The sequence below is a fragment of the Heliangelus exortis genome, chromosome 6, assembly GCF_036169615.1.
Source record: "Heliangelus exortis chromosome 6, bHelExo1.hap1, whole genome shotgun sequence".
Taxonomy (NCBI): domain Eukaryota; kingdom Metazoa; phylum Chordata; class Aves; order Apodiformes; family Trochilidae; genus Heliangelus; species Heliangelus exortis.
Genome location: NC_092427.1, coordinates 9,870,967 through 9,886,325, shown reverse-complemented (window position 1 = coordinate 9,886,325; position 15,359 = coordinate 9,870,967). Strand labels below are relative to the sequence as shown.

Here is a 15,359-nt window from a genome sequence, read left to right as displayed (position 1 = left end):
ACATCAGCACAGTTCTCCCTGAGCCCACCACTATGCATATTTTTTTTCCCCAGGCATCCCATTCAGCTCCTGTGCTGCTTTAATATCTTTGCTTTTTTTAAAAAAAAATAGTACTTGTTCCATTAGGAGACAGTCAGCATTACACTGTGTCACCATCTCTTGTGCATCTCCTGTCATTCATACAGGCAAATTGAGGTGGTGAATAATAAATGTTTCAGCTTGGAGGCAGAAGGAGAAATGAAAAAGAAAAATTTGGTTTGGCTCACGCTGAAACACATTAATTCCCTGAGACAGTTCAACAAATTGGTTTTTAAGTTGATATCAAGCAAAACATTTTGCTTAACCCTAAGCATTTTTTTCCATTTCAATATTAAGTGCTGGATTTTTTCTGCTTTTCAAAAAAGAACTTGTCCTTTCATTTACATTACTTTGAAGCAGTGTTTTACTTCAGAAAATCAGAATTGTTACCACGAGCATTCAGCAGAACTGTGGGTAAATGATGGAAAAATTGTCACTGAATTTACATTATTTTTACTAGGAGATCTAAATGGAATGAACAAATGAAAACATATTCATATGAAATAAGATTTTCTGGAAAACATGTCACTCATTTGGCACTCACCTTTTATAAACCTCTCCCTGCTAGTTCCACCATCTCTTTTTCTTTTTCATCTGACACCTTTTGTTTTAAGTACTCACACAAGAACACACTTTGTTTCTCATTCTGCTTATTTCAAATTAGAAATAGACTTTACCAGAAGCACTGAAACAGGGGGTAGTGGCTAGATATAATCTGAGTGGGTTTACCAGAGAAATTCAATTTAATCCACTGTGGAGTGCGCCTTTAAAAAAAATCTCATAACAAACAATAACTAAAATTCTAAATATAATAAATATACTTCTAAATTAACTACAATTATTATATATTATTTATTAAATACATTAAATATAATCTTAAATAACTAAAATTCTAAAATAATTCCTCATCTTCCTCCTTACTTTCACAAAAATGATCCAAGGGCTTTCCCACTAGACCCAAGCTAAATGCTGCCACCCTTCATCCTCAAAGCCTTCAGACCTTGAAGCCTTGAACTCCAGAGCCCCTTCAGTTCATCTTTTAAGAGTGCTCACTCCCTGCATGCCACCAATGCCCCTCACAGCTAAATCTCCTCTATCCCTACATCAGAAAGTGAGGAACAGGAGGTGCAGGGCCCAGGGCCACCAACACACATAGGGACCCCTTGGAGAAGGTCCTTCAAAACACTGATGTGATGCTCCCCTTTAGCTCTAAGCTGCAAATTATTTTCCCAACCCACAGCAATGGGAATGGGAACTGGTTTTCTCCACGTAGCCTCCAACAGCTCGAATCAACTTGACAGAGGGTGGGTTTCTCTAGGTTTTCATGTCATTTCCCCAGCTCCAGGCCACATGAGCAAAATAAAACTTGTGATTTTTTTGATCTGGCCAGGGACTGGTGTCACATCCTGGAGACGAAAGGCTGCCCTACAATTCCTCTAATCCTGAGCTGTGCCACATTTTCACAGAGGCAGATTTCTCACACATGTGGTGAAGATAAGGCTCACTATCTGCATCCCTTTTGAGCTGCGGGGCTGTTAAGACAACTCCCATTCAAATAAGATTTTTTAAAATAAGAGGTTCCGAGGGGGTTTTTCAAATGCCAAAATCTTTCTTGCCCCTGTTATAAAAGAATTTATATAAAATATCCCTTTCCCTTCCCATCACAGTTCCTCCTCCAGAAGGTATTTACCTCTGTGGAGTGGTTTGAGGCTGGAGATGAACTGGCAGGCATCGGTGGGGGCTTTGCAGGCTCGAATGTAGCTTTTCACACTGCTGACAACATCGTAGAAAGTCACATTGGATGCTAAAGAGAATGTGGATTGCACTGAAACATGCACAAAATTTGCCTCCCTAACAGAAAACAAAACAAAACAAAAGACACCCCTGAGTACCGTGGGTCAGTCTAATGTCAACATTCTCAGCTTATATAGAGGATTTTCATTAATGCAAGTGATGCTTATCACAGACACAACACATACAAACATACTGAGACAGTCGTGCATTGTAACAGACATGAAGAAAAGGGCACACAGAGGTAAATGTGCAGCTGGAAGGGGTGCTGGTAGCTCACTTAAAAACTAGCCACAGATTCCTCCTGGGCAGTTCATAAGTCCAGCCCCAGGAGCTCAGGCCCCAAGAAGGGCTCCAGGTGAGCTGAGCAAGGTTGTGAGGCATTTCCCAGTATCCCAGAGCCCCTGTGCTGGGTTGCATCAAGCCCAGCATCGACACAGAATGGAGATCATGGATCTCAAGTTGAACATCCCAAGTGTTTGAGTTTCTCATTCTTCCCCTGGCAGCCTTAGCCTTACCTGCTCGCCTTAACTGTGGAGTGGTGGTACCCTGGCAAACCCGACAGTGATGCATTGAGCTGCAAAGAAGGAGAGATCAGCTTTTAGTGCCCTGGGGGATGATGGAGGGAGGCAGCCTGACAGGACACAACATGGGATAGCCCTCCTGGGTCACCAGTGCCATCCCCTGCATTTGACAGGGCTGCCTGCTGAGGCCAAGGGTGCTCTTAGCATCCCAGCAGTTCATCTGCTCAATAAGAAAGATGCACTGTCCTGCTGCCAGCAAGGGACAACTGAAGTCACCATTGCACCGTCTTGGACAGGAACAAAGACCTGGAGATTTTGACACGAGTGTCTGCTTGGGACCCCACTGTGCAACGACCACAAAGGTCAAGGACAAGCCAGAAGCTCACAAGCAGAGAGCCCCATGTGAGGCCGAGCTCAAAGTGGTGTCCTTGGGGACTGCATGTCTTCCCAGGAGCATCCCTCCCCCTGGATCCATGCCACTGTGTGTGCTCCATCCCAAGCACAAGCCACGCAGGCAGGGGAAGGTGACTCCTCCCAGATCCTCTCTCCGTTGGCAGCATCTCCAAATCACTGACTCCAGAAAGAGCTGGGATGAACTGCAGGCAGCCCAGGAACTGCTATCAGGACAAATTCATGCGTGCAATGATCTGGCTAAAAAAATGTACCCAGCTGTACCTACACACAGATGTATCCCCCCACTACCCAGGGGTCTTTGTGGAGCAACTGATGGTGAAGCAGATGAGGAAGCCATCTGCTCACACAACACTGACCAAGGGCCATGCGATTGTGATAGCACGGCTGGGAAACTCCACCAAGAGGAAATAGATTTGGGTAGGTGTTGCTGCTGTCCTGCGTTCCATGGGGTCTGGCTCAGAGCAAGGTGGCACCTGCTGCAGTCCAACCAGCCCCAGCACCTGTGGGATTTATTGATGAATGATGAAGGCCAGAGTTACTGTTTTAAAATTTGACATTGGAAGCTCACTAAAGCTCTCTTGAGGTCTGGAAAAGGCAGTGCAGCCAGAAGAAGCTACGAAAGGATGGAGGCTACAGAAGTGTGAGCCCAGCCTCACTTCCCCACAAAAGGATTGCAGGATTTTCTGGGCAGATGTGCTGTCTTAGGCCCCAGAGGAGCCTTGACAACCTGGGCAGGGAAAACAAGTGTGATAGAATGTAAAAACATATGTCTCCCCAGTTTTGCTTAGACTAGACCAGGCTGGTTTAGCAATTTAAAAGGCTAAATCCCCAGTAGAGAGTCATCTGGCATCTTATGACAACCATAGGAGAAGCAAAGGGGACCTGTCCCATCAGCATTGCCAAAGTCTCAGCAATGACACTCACCATTGCCAGGATTTCACTCTCAACATGGAGGAGATCCGTGTACTTCTCATGGGTAACATTAAGTTTCAGGGGCACCTGGCCAATAAATATTCTTACTGAAGAAGGAGAATAAGAGAAGTTAGTCAGAACACACATCTCTGTTTCATCTGCAGTTTCATCTGCCTCACATCTGAAACAACCTGCATGGGAAACCCCTTCATACAGAGGACAGAAACCTCATCATGTCTGAGAGACACTGTCCCAGTAAAGCAAGGTCCCAGCCTTGGGATTTTTCCCAAGGGTTGCTGCAATGTTCCCACAGCCCCAGTCAAATTCCAGAGCTCAGTGCTGCTGAACAGCTGTAATTCACTGGAGTGGTCATACGTTTCAAACAGAAACACAGACTAATTTAAAAGGACCCCAGAACACAGAGAGAGATGGGTAAATTTAGTAACAAGACAGTTTCAGGTACCAAAGCTATTTATAATAACTTGGGGTAAATGCATCAAATCTCTTATGCCTCCCTGCAATGGAAGGAAAGTCAATCAGTGAGTCAAAATAAAGCACTGTAAAAAGAGCATTTTCATTTTTCAAATTGTTGGACAGAACAAGCGATGACATTTGAAAAAAGGTTCAAAAGATGCATTTTTCCATGCTTAGATTCATATTTGATTCATGGCAGTAGAATGCAATAATCAGAGTTGTCCAGACTTGGAGAGATAATATCCCTAAATCTTGTATTAAGTGTTATGAGATACTCAGTGGAAATGAGAACTCAGAGCTCCAGTTTTGTGTTCCACCAGAAAAACAAATATAGTTGCAGATTACATTACAAAGCCTCCAATTCTTTGCCATTTTTTCCCATCCACTGAGCCTATCTTCACCACAAGTTTTATATCAGACAGCTCTATTGTAATGACAGCAGGTAAACATGAGAATCACCTTCACAGAATTTATATAATTTGCTCATATCCTAGTTCAAGGCACAATCAAAATAACCCTCTAAATTAGAAGCTGACACATTCCAACTTGAAATGTTTCAAAACACCCTCCAGGGACACCTCACCCATGTTTCCTTAGCAAAATTTCCATGCCTCTAATCCTCACTGATTAAGGCTCAGAAGAAACTCTAGCAAAAGAAATTCCCCTTTACAATGGGACATTGTAAATCCTTGAGACTGGGAGTCTTCTGATAGAAAGGAGGGGGTCAGAACCTGAGTTCCAGCTAATAATTGCTGCAATGAAAAATTGCTAAAGGTATGAAACAAGACCTTGATCCTGCAAAGACTTTCATGGATGCTTAATTTTCTGCACATGGCTGGTCCCTCTGAGGCCAGCAGCCCCACTCACTTCTCCCAAGCCAAATCCTATTGCCTGACTTCGTGGGGCTGGGAGCTACAGATAAGCTGCTGAAGGCTTTTTAGGGGTTGTAAAACACACTAGGAACAGAAGGGAAACATCTGTCCTCACTAACAAGCCTGAGCCCACCACTCTGTTGCTGTGTTTTTCAGAACCCCTCAGCTATCCCTGTGCCTGCTCCCCAGGGCACCCCAACACGACAGGCATTAGGCACTGCACTTGTATAAACAGTGAAAGGCTCTTGCTAAAAGTGGTGGCTGGGAGGAACATTAAGCTCCTGAACTAGTCTGAGCCTAGGTTAATTTATTTTAGAAGATTACAGATAATTATTTCCATCTTTTTCTCCCCTGGTTTTTCACTTTTTTTTTCTTACCTAAATTGCACTTTCCTTTTTCCAGCTCATATCCAAGAGGACACTGACAGATATAGGAGCCATGCGTGTTGTTGCAGGTGGCCAGTGCAGGACAAGGGTTGGAAAGACATTTATCCACTTCTACAAAAGCAGAAAAAAAAAAAAAACAAACAACAACAAGAAAACCCGAGCTATGATTAGAGCATCACAACAACCATAAACTGTTGAGCTAAAAAAGACTTCAGTGCACAATTTGCACTTACTGCTCATCCTGTTCTTAATTATTCTGTTGGAGCTGAAAGAATAAATAGAAACTTTCTCTTGACTATTCATTCAAAATCCCTGGGGACCCAGTGTTGATCCACGTTAATATGAACATCCAGACTGTCTACATCACTGGTCATCTGCAGGTCCCAGGGTGCTTTTCAAAGACAAACAAGGCTACAGGTATGGATGGACAGACTGAAGAAGGGACCTTGACAGCCTGAGGTAGACATGGGAGCACAGGTTCCTTCACCCAAGTCTTGTCCTTTGCATCCAAGCCCTGTTTCCATGATCCCAAGATAGTGCTTGAACACTGATGCAGCCTGTAGTCCACCCAGGAATGGTGGAGGTAGCCCTGGCTTCTGGCACCTCTGTGCCAAGCTGGGTACAGACACAGCACTGATACCTGCCCATGCTAACCCACATAATGCACTTTCCACAGAGTAAGCAAGTGCTTGGGGAACAGACATCAAATCTGAAATACAGAGTATTAGGGGATTAATGTCTATAGACTCTCATGATTCATAGATTAGCCAATTCAACTGCAGATTCCATAGAATCCACAGATTCCAAGAAATCCACGGCCTCCCCTTGCAAAAAAACATCTTGGTCAAAAATGCCCCTCTGGCTGTGCTTATCACTCACATGAACACAAATGCACATCATACCCCATGCCAGGGCAGCCCATAGGCAGGACTGTGGACTTGTTGGTGACAAGGCACTAAAAAGGCAAGCAAGACAGCTTATGCACCATTTGTACCTATTTAGTGGCTGCTGATGAGCATTTGTGGTTAAAGCAAAAAGCACAAGAGCCAAACCCACATGAGTAGCTCTGATAGCACCACAATGCAGCATCACACAAGCCCTGCAGATCAGATGGTCCCAAGCCAACCACTGCATCATGACACATCACTTGATGCAATGTGTCTCAACTAGCCTCAACATCAGCAAGGAGGAGATTTGGTGTCTCTGGTCTAAGCAGCCAGAAATGAGAGGGGGTATTTTGAAATGTTGGCTTTCACTTTGCCATCCTCCACTTTGTGCTTTGTACACTGGGGACCAGGACAAGCTGCTTCTCTGGTAGAGTGAGTGCCCACATGCACAGTACCATGGCCATGGCAGCAGAAGAATCTTTTGCATTCTGATAAATAGCAAAATTCAGTATTTAAAGAGCATAGTAACTTAGTGAAAGTGTGAATCAGTTGGTAAAAAAAGATGCGTTACCTTAATTTTTTTATTAAAAAAAAAAATCCATCCCCCACAGTGAGTTTTTGTGCATGAAGCCACAGCTATAATTAAAACAAATTAGCCTAAGAAATAATCTGCAAACACTTAATGATTGGCTGGAATATATACTATTTCCAACATTTCATTGAGATTAATGCAGCCAGCACACACTATATCCTATATGGGCATGAGGCTCCTGAACTTTAAAGACACAATGAATTTACACTCATATAAAACTTGGGTCAATGTATTTACTTGAGAAGATAAGGGGCCTGGCAACAGTAATGACTGATTGTAACAACAAGCCCAGCTAGTCTACAGTACGTAGCCTTCTAGAAAATGCAACAGCTGGAGACTTAGTGAGGTGCAGAGAAAATATGGTGGTAATAACAGAATAAACTCCAACACAAACACCAGGTGCTGGCCAACTGCCTTTTCTCGTAAGCAAGATAGATATTGATCAGTACCAATCAATATTGTTGACTGACAGACAAATATAAAGCATATCCTACACTTACCTGGAGGGGCAGTAAGCTTTAATCCCTTGAAATTCTCAAATTTCAGTTCAATATTTCTATCAGAAATGGTCACCAAAATGCTCTTTACCAGCAGTTTAGCTTGACTAATAAACCCTTAGCTTAAAAATACCAGCATGTATTCAACCAAGTTCTTAACCTCAAACCCTGCTGACAACAGACTTGTCATACATACATGCATAACACTTCCAAGACCATTAAGATGGGACCCAAGCATTCCTGGCCCCCTTGTCCCTGGCCCCACCACTGATGAACACCATTCCATGCACTACCTGTTGCTGGGGACGTTGTCTTCAGCACGGTTGTGCTACTCGGCAGAGGAACAGTGGTTGGTTTGGTAGCAGCTGAAGTGGTTGCAATGCTCACAGTGCTGGTTGGAGGGACTTCAGAAGGATTTGTAACAGGGATGTTTTCCTCTTTACCAGGCCTTGCAATGGTGGGATTCACAGCTTCTGTGCTTTCACCAGTGGTAGACCCGTGCTTAGTTGCAGCAGGAGTTTGAGTGACGTGGGCTTTTGTGGTACTAGCAGCACCTGGGGTTGGCCAGTGACCGGCTGGTGTTGTCAGCACAGAAGGTTTCACCGTGGTCAGTGCCACCACAGGGACAGTGACACTGTGGTTTGTTGCATTTGGTGAGGAACTAAGGGGTGCATCTGTTGGCTGAACCCACGGGGCACCACCAGACGTTGTGGGCAGCAGCGTTACCTTCCCGAAGCTGCCCCGTTGGGCAGTGGTGCCACTGGGGGGGGCAGTCTCTGTCACTGTCATGGGAGCAGACATGGACACGATGGGTCCACCAAGCTGCTCCATGGGCTCCGTGGGGGAAGGAGACCCGGTAGAGGTGAAGGTGGTGCTGTTTTGGGACTGGTGTGTGACACTGTGCTTGTTGGTCCCTCTTGGTGAGCTCCCAGCCACAGCAGCTGTGGAGGGAACCCGTCTGACCACAGTCGTAGCTATAGAGGTGCTGGGTTGATGGCTGTCATTGGACTGTGAGGCTGATGACATTGACGAAAACAGAGGCAGCAAGGATGCTAATGAATAAGATGGGGAACGCAACGAGGAAGTGGGCAAGGAGGATGACAGAGCCTGCAGAGGGGGTGAAGATGCCATCACAGAGGATGAGAGTGGCTCAGGTGACTCTGATGATGTAAACAAATAAGTTGGTGTTGGTGTTGCTGACAGCGAGTGATGCAGTGATGACACTGAGGAAGAGGCTGGAAAGGCTGATGAAGAGAGAGATGATCTGCCAGTGGTCAACAACTCAGGGTTGGTGTTGGAGACAGTTGTATTGGGTGTGCTGCCTGCAGATGCAGAAGTCAGTAGTTTGGAAGAGGGCACCAACAACGGCTCTGTAGATGGTTCAACAAAACTGCCATCCCTGGATACATTCCTCTTTCTGTCCTGTGCCACAGAAGACTTCAATGAATCAGAAGGGCTGGAAATTTCAGAAAAAAAGGTGGAACTTTCCGAGGAGTCAGCAGAGGTGCTGCTATTTGAGATAGACAGGAGAGTCCTTTCTCCTCCTCTGGTATATGTGGTTGAAATATATGTGCCATCAGTATGAGAAACTGAGGTCCTTTTCTCAGCATCGTTGCTACTGACTGGCTGATGGCTACTAGAAAAGCCTGGAGTAGAAGGACAAAATGTGTTACAAAGACTGAGTAACATGAAAATATTTTGATGTCATATTAAAATCACTCGCCAAGTAGATAAAATGTTCTTGTCTGTCAAATGGTCCATGCTCTTTTAACAATTTAAAGTGCCATTCAAGCATAGTTATCTAATTATTCTGCACTTCTTAATTCGTTCTCAAATGGTGAACTCTGACAGACACAAAGCTCCCATGAAACATGTAAGTTTCTAAAAAAATGTTTTTCCAGTATTGCTTTTCTAACAGGGCTGAGCACTTGCTGTTCTACAATGTTTTGTGGCAATCTATTCAGGAAAACCCATCTGTTCTCTTTATCACTCTTAATTCATAAAACTTATATCACCTCCCTCTCATCCTCCATTCCCAACTAAAGAATATTCAGTCAGTTTGTTTTTAGATACAGTGAACCTCAAGCCACTGGAGAATGAACTGATTATATTGTGATACAATAATCACATTATGGATGAAATAATACATTGTTAATCTATAGCTTATCATGAACTCATTGATTGAAAACTTTGCAGTCAGGAAATCCTAAATAAGTAGAACATCCATCTGGAAAAAAATTAGATTGTTTAGCATAATAGGTGCAGCCAGTCTAATAATACAGATTTCAGGAAGTTCAGATAAGTTCAGCAATCTCTGAAAATAAAAAACAGGGTACTGAAAATTTGGTTTGATTCTACAATTGACCTAGGTCATCATGAAACCCTTCTGAAAGCATCACCCAAAATAAACCAGTTAGGCTGTAAAAAAATAATGTGGCCACCAAAGCAGGAGAGTTTCCCTGCCTGGGTTCATGGCTTCACTTCTGGATTGATCCCCCAGCCAGGCAGTGTCTGGCTTTGAGTCCTTTGATGAGAACACCCTCCTGAGTGCACCTGCACTAATTGTGGCATGCACTAATGAATGAGAACCTTGTTGACAACACATATTTGCAGGGCAATGTGAACTTCCCCCCCCCCAGCTGTCCTGGGAGACACTAACTTACTGGTGAGATCGCTTTGGAAAGAAGAAGTGGGTCTCTTGGAAGATTGTACAAAGAGTGTCTCCACTGCCAAGCCCCCATGGCTGGTGGAGGTGTTGGCCATCCCTCTCTGCTTCACCAACACCAGCTCATCCAGCCCTGGAGACCTGGGGGTTTCAGAGTAGGAGCCACCAGCCAATGTACCATCCGAGGGCAGAGTCTGCTCCCCACCACCAGCAGATGTGGATGAACTGTAGGCAGGATCAGCGATGGGGCTGGACATCCTTTCTTTGGCACTCAAGCTGCTTAGGGAGTGATGGCTGCTGCCCACAGCTGGAACAGGACCAAAAAAAAGCAGGAATCATCTCAGAGCAGACAGTGCTTGTGAGTTCTGCAAGAATTCTGTTTGGAAAGGCAGACTAATCGCACGGATAAACACAGATAAGGTAGATGTCACCTTTCTATCACCTGAAACGTGGATTTAACATGCAGAGCCTCCTTCAAAGAAACAGAACTGTCCAAATAGAGAGGGACAGCTGGTATCTTTAAGGGTCATAATGGCATATTTGTATTATTATAATACCCCAACCCAGGCAGGTAGTAAATATGTCCCACATCAGGAAACCATTCGTGTCCCATTCCTGAGACTTTAAGTATCAACAGCTGCAGATATACAACATCAAGGAGCAGAATCATCACCACTTATAAATAGTTCTAGGATGAATTCTTCACTTAGGAAGAAATTCTTTGCTGCGAGGGTGGTGAGAAACCGGAACAGGTTGCCCAGGGGAGTTGTGGTTGCCCCCTCCTTGGAAGTGTTCAAGGCCAGGTTGGATGGAGCTAGGAGCAACCTGGCCTACTGGAAGGGTTGGGATTAGATGATCTTTGAGGTTCCTTCCAACCCAACCCATTCCATAAACCTATGAAATCCTACCCATGATACCCATAACAGCCCTGATGTATGTTGATAGTCATATCAACCCCATGGAAGAGGGGGAGAGAGAGAGAGAGGTTTTTTCCCTAATTCAAATGCCATCCTTGAGTTCAGAAACACTCACTGGAAGGTTCACCAGCAGCTGAGAAGTACGTGAAGACCCTGGATGAAAGGGTGACCCCAGGCTCTGGGTTATCTGCATGGCCAGACAAGACATCTTCTGTCCCAGGCCATGCCACGGAGGACAGGAGGGGGCCAGTGCGGGGCTGCCTGGCTGTGCCTGGGTGAGACGTGGGGCTTGATGCTGCCATGCTCCATGTGCCATGCCTAACAGCAGCCTGAGATGTCCCCTCTTCATGGCTGGAGAGTGAAGTCAAAGTGTACGTGGTATCAGCAGGGGCACCAGAAACTCCTTTTCGTCTCTCTGGAATTAAAAAATGGAGATATACAAATATACGTGTATATATATATATATTAACAAATATCTTAGAGGCCTCTAGAGGGACTAAAATGTGAATATTTAAATTCCCACAGCAGAGCTGGTGCTGGGTAGCCAACATCATTTATTTGTTAAGTGGATTTCGTAGGGGATCTGTACTTTCCCCTTCACACCAGAAATATTAGAGATTGAGGTGCATTGGTGTTTCTGAAGGAGAATGGTGGTAGGGAGGTAGGACATTCTGTTCTGTAGAAAGTCCCCTTGGGAGAACCAGCAGATCTCAGACCAGCTCTGGTAGGACCCTGGAAGCAGAGCAGAGGCTGCAACACCTGATAACTGGGATAAAATGATGGCTTTTTTAAAAAGAGGGTCTACTGTTCCCTTGCCACATCTCATGCTAGGTTCCTCCTGTTCTGAGGGCTGAAGTCAGTGCCCCATGGCAGCCTTCTTATGTGGCCCAGAAGAGCTGCTTGGACATCAAGTTCCTGACACAAGAAGAGCTGCCCCAAATGTTGTGAGGCAAATAATTGGCCAGCAGTGCAGTGTCAGGTGCGCTTTGCTGTAAACCAGGCTTGCTAAAAAGACAAGTACAGTTTAAAGCTAGAAAAAGGAAAGTAGGAGTTCTGGAGGGGGATGAGGAGGAGGGATGCCCTCCAGAGCAAACCAGGAAACCACAAGACCCACCTGAAGCACTTGGAGAAGGTGAAGGCACTGAAACACCAGGAGGAAACGAAGGCAGAGGCTTTGTTGCAGGCTCACCAAGTCCAGCATCACTCTGTGAAACATCACTCTGTCTGCCAGGCTCTGATGATGATGAGGATATAGGAAGGACCACATCCAAGGACCTGGTGTGGGGGGAAGCAGGAACAGAGCTCCCTGCCATGCTGGATGCTCCATGGGAGTCTGATATGGGCACCATAGTCCTCTTCCCACCACTGGTGGCCATTACTGAGCTGGGCGTGCTGGTGAGAAGAGCATGGGGCAAGTGTCCTCCTGTAGCTGAGGTCCCTTTTTCTGAGAAAGGACAAAGCAAAATGGATTTATGCACACTAAGCTATAAACTGCAGGGAGTGTGCTCTTCCATCACCACCCTTTGTCTGGTGGTACAGAGTCATAGAACTGCAGAATGTCTGGGGTTAGAAAGGACCATAAAGATCATCTAGTTCTGACCCCCTAGGGACACCTCTCACTAGACCAGGCTGCTGAAAGCCCCAGAGATCTAAACCTGGAGAAAACCATGAAGACACAACCCTTTCCTGTGTGAGGAAAGGCTGCTCACAGGACATCCTGGAGAGGGCACTAGGGAAAAGTTGTGGGAGCATTGCTGGGTTTGCTCCCCTCCGAGGTTGCTTCAGGAGCTGAGCTCCAGCTCCAGGCACCAAACTTCCAGATACCCACAAGAGAAGAGGGTGGGCTTGTGTAGGACCAGTAAATGCTGCAGGAGTCAGGAATGGTCCCTTACACCAAGTCTCAGGGCCAGACTGCTCTTGCACTAAGGTTGGGTTTTGCTGGTGTCTAAATGCCCAAAACAGAAGATGCATTTTAGGAAGCTGGAATTCTCCTTCATAACTCCCAATGTCATTGTTCAGCACCTTCTGGCATGCCCCCATTCCTCCATACAGAGTGGATTTTTGAGTTCTACAAGAAGGACCACCATGGGGAGGGCTAAAGCTCACCTGGGGGAGCATTTTCCAAAGCAGACAGAGAGTCTGTGAGCAATGGGTCCGTGGATGACACAGCAGCACCTCTGCCACCACCAGCCTGGGCTCCCAAAGAGGACCAGGTCTGATCTGAAGAGCCGATGGTTTTGGTACCAGTGGTGGAAATCTCTGTCGTCTGGGCCAGCTTGGTGCTGGCTGGAAGAGATCTTAATGTCCTCCCTCCACCTCTGGTAGCTGTTGCAGAAACAGAGGTGCTGGTGGTGGGGAAATCTGTTCTTCTCTCAGTTGGCAGGATCCTGAATGACACACGGCTGCTTCCCGTAGCTAAGATGTGATAAACAAATGATTTACATTTTTAGACATGCAAAACTATGCAGAAACAGATGAGCTTTCTTCCAGTAACACCCAGAGGCAGAGAGTATGTGTACAAGTAGAACACAAGAGACGTCAGTCCAGAGAAAACAGGAAATTTTCAAAGACGTGAATCCTTCCTACAGAAATTTGTCTTCTAAAAACATGGTTTGCTGCTGAGAAAAATGCTATTGTATAAAAACTGTTGCATTACTAACGCTGCGCCCTTAATTTCATCAGTCTGTGCCTGAGTATGTTCCATGCTGCTGAAAAGCCTGGAACATGGGCTTTTCACAGCACAACAACCCACAAAAGCCTGGAAATCAGTTCTAACAAGGTCCAGCATTGAGTAGTGTGAAGGTCTCAGAGAAGAAGTACAAAGAAATGAGGATCAGACCTTCATCACTTCAGCTATATCAAGCAGCAGCATGAAGGACCACAGAAACCATATTCAAAGCTGCCTTAAATTTGTTGAACTAGTTCAATTCTGGAAAGGAGCATGGCCCAAGGACAGAGGGCAGGAACTGAAGTCCCTGGGACTGCAGGGACATGATCTAATCCTTGCCTGGTTAGTTCTCTTGGTTATAAAACAGAGATAGTAACTGGAGACAGTAAAAAAAAGAATTGTATTTGAAAGGTAATTGGGTTTTTTTGCATAATGAAACTTGCCACACATGTGCCCTTTCTGTAAAAACACCTCAAACCACATTTTTTGGTCAAGCACGAGCTGATGTATTTCGGACACAAAAATCACACCTCATCCTTCCAAATAAGTATATTCTGCATAGCAGAAAACCAGGCAAATGTGCAATACAATAACTCACAAGAAAAATGGTATTTCAGTTCTAGCTTGACCTCACCTGAGGCAGGACCTTCTGAAGGAGAGCGAGAGTGTGTCAGCAAAGGGTCTGCCACCCTCTTCGTGAAATCCATAATTTCTGTGGACCCATGGACTCTGTAGGTCTCTCTCACAGAAGATGTTGCTGAGGACTGGACCCTGCCCAAGGTCCTGTACATTTCACTGCTGGACGTAGAGACTTCTGCTGCCCACCTGCCACTGCCTGTGACAGACCTTGGAGGCCTCCCACTGCTGCCAGTGGCCATGGGTGAAACAAAACCACTTCTGGGAGAGGAAGCAAGGTTTTTTTTCTCTGTTGTTGGGCTGTTAACTGGTTGGTGGCTGCTTCTGACACCTAAGACAGAATAAAACCAGGCTTGATTTATGCATATAGAGCTATATACACCCAAGGGACTGTTTGTACAGGCTACATTACTATACTGTTCACGGAGAAGCTGAATAAGCCAAGTTCTCAAGCTGGAAAAGGTGCTGCTCTGGGAAGAGGTGAAACCCTCACATTGAAGCACATGTGCCTTACAAAACACCATGAAAATCTTAACTTAAAATCACTAATTTTGACTGCAGGCTGTGCACAATACCCCAATTATGCATTCAAGCTTCGTTCAAGCCTGTTTAAATCAGGAATATACACCTCTAATGTCAAACCAAATTTAGAGCATGAGATAAAACAGGTCTGGTTTAGGTTTTCTGGTGACAGACCAGAGACACAAACTGCTGCCTCAGTGCTGGGCTGATGGGACAGCCATGGGGCCAAGTCCCCCACAGCACTGGGCACCTAGGACTACACAGGACCAGAAAGAGCTTCACCCAGAAGATGCTCAGGAACACCCTGATGCCCCAGCCTGGTGTTCAGCCAAGCCTGACTGACCCCACACTTTTTGGGCATCCTGCCACAGGGCCTTCCAAACCAGAGCACTGGGGATGTTGATATTACACCAGCTCACCAGGAGCAGGAGCTGCACTACAGCTCACAGAACAATGGGCTTAGTTGGAAATTAAAGGTGACTGGTGGTGCAAAGCTCTCTGGGGACCACTCCCAGGGCATAAAG

General features: G+C 45.5%; 1 protein-coding gene across 2 annotated transcripts in view; it reads right to left on the bottom strand.

Annotated features, from left to right (window-relative positions):
* Positions 1-15,359, bottom strand: part of HEG1 (heart development protein with EGF like domains 1) — a 53,497-nt gene that overhangs the window by 13,240 nt on the left and 24,898 nt on the right. For both annotated transcript variants that reach the window (XM_071746627.1, XM_071746626.1), the window contains exons 8-17: positions 14,312-14,644; positions 13,116-13,424; positions 12,124-12,453; positions 11,125-11,424; positions 10,091-10,399; positions 7,721-9,073; positions 5,443-5,562; positions 3,732-3,826; positions 2,388-2,446; positions 1,769-1,929 (exon numbers count right to left, since the gene is read on the bottom strand). In XM_071746627.1, the coding sequence (XP_071602728.1) occupies positions 1,769-1,929; positions 2,388-2,446; positions 3,732-3,826; positions 5,443-5,562; positions 7,721-9,073; positions 10,091-10,399; positions 11,125-11,424; positions 12,124-12,453; positions 13,116-13,424; positions 14,312-14,644 (3,369 nt within the window). The remainder of the gene's footprint in view (positions 1-1,768; positions 1,930-2,387; positions 2,447-3,731; positions 3,827-5,442; positions 5,563-7,720; positions 9,074-10,090; positions 10,400-11,124; positions 11,425-12,123; positions 12,454-13,115; positions 13,425-14,311; positions 14,645-15,359) is intronic.